The 1,143-nt window shown below is 62.4% G+C and overlaps 1 protein-coding gene across 1 annotated transcript in view; it reads right to left on the minus strand.

Moving 5' to 3' along the window:
- PML (promyelocytic leukemia) overlaps window positions 1-1,138 on the minus strand; it is a 5,906-nt gene extending 4,768 nt beyond the window's left edge. Inside the window, exons 1-2 of the mRNA XM_009880975.1 lie at window positions 591-1,138; window positions 7-231 (exon numbers count right to left, since the gene is read on the minus strand). Of these exons, the coding sequence (XP_009879277.1) occupies window positions 7-231; window positions 591-1,138 (773 nt within the window). The remainder of the gene's footprint in view (window positions 1-6; window positions 232-590) is intronic.
- Between the last annotated feature and the right edge of the window lie 5 nt (window positions 1,139-1,143).

A 1,143-nucleotide genomic window follows, 5' to 3' on the forward strand; every position in this document is an offset into this window, starting at 1 on the left:
ATCAGCTCCCGCATCTCCCGCTGCGCCCGCTCCAGCCGGGCGGCCTCATCCTGCAGCGCCGCGTAGGTGGCCTCGAAGAGGCTTCGCTTCTCCTTCAGCCGCCGGCTGATGGTGCCCAGCTCCTCCTGCCTGCGCCGCGTCTCGCTGCGGATGTCGCAGAACGGGGCGTGCTGGCTGTCCAGCAGCGCGCACGAGCAGCACAGCGCCTTCTTGCACTTGGTGCAGTAGATGCTGGAAGGAAAAGGGGAGCATCCTTCAAAAGCCGTAGGTGAACGGGGCAGGAGAGGGGGGAGAAAAGCGTTTCCACTGCGCTGGGTGTGATTTCCCACATCTTTCCAGATTTTAATGAGAGGGGAAACTGAGGCACGGGGCAGGAAAGGGCTTTACCTCACAGCACCGGTTGCAGATTGGGGCGTGAAGCGGGGTTTTCAACCCACCTTTGTTCCCCTCCCTCCTCCTGGGGACCTGCCAGCCCCATATCACACCCTGGTCTCACCAAAGGCAGGTGAGGAAATCTCAGCCGGTCCTGGAAGAGCAGCCCCAAAGCCTTTGGTGCAGGATGGGACCCGGGGACAAGGCACCGCTCTCACCTGGAGATGTGACCCTGGTCAGCGTGACCAGGACTGGAGCAAAAGAGGTTGCAGGACTTTTTAGTGTCTTCCAGGAACTGATGGGCCGACTCGGCACGAAGCTCCTCCACCCTCTTGGCCTCGTGGTTCCGCTTCTTGAAGAACCACTGGTGGTCCTCGAAGCACTTGGTGCAGAGGAAGTCCTCGCACTCGGAGCACCACACTGCCGCCGTTTCGCCCTGGCACCGGCTGCAGCTCGGGCCACCGCTGTTGCTGATCTTCTTGTAGACGCTGAGCCTGGCCTGCAGGTTGGTGAAGAGCAGGTTGTCCATGTCGGGGATGCCGCTGGCCTGCGGCATGGCTGTCCGGCACACGGGGCACTGCCCGATGGGCTTGTTCTCGCTCAAGCAATTGAGGCACAAGGTGTGGAGGCAGGTGAGGAGCTTGAGGTTGGGCGATTCCTGCCGGCAACGCTCGCAGAGGATGAACTGGAAGTCCTTCTCCACCACCACCACCGCTGGCGGGCGGGATGGAGGGGAGCACGGGGGGGTACCCAGCTGCGGTGCCATCTCCA

This window comes from Charadrius vociferus, unplaced genomic scaffold, assembly GCF_000708025.1.
Source record: "Charadrius vociferus isolate BGI_N301 unplaced genomic scaffold, ASM70802v2 scaffold933, whole genome shotgun sequence".
In the NCBI taxonomy this organism is placed as follows: Eukaryota; Metazoa; Chordata; class Aves; order Charadriiformes; family Charadriidae; genus Charadrius; species Charadrius vociferus.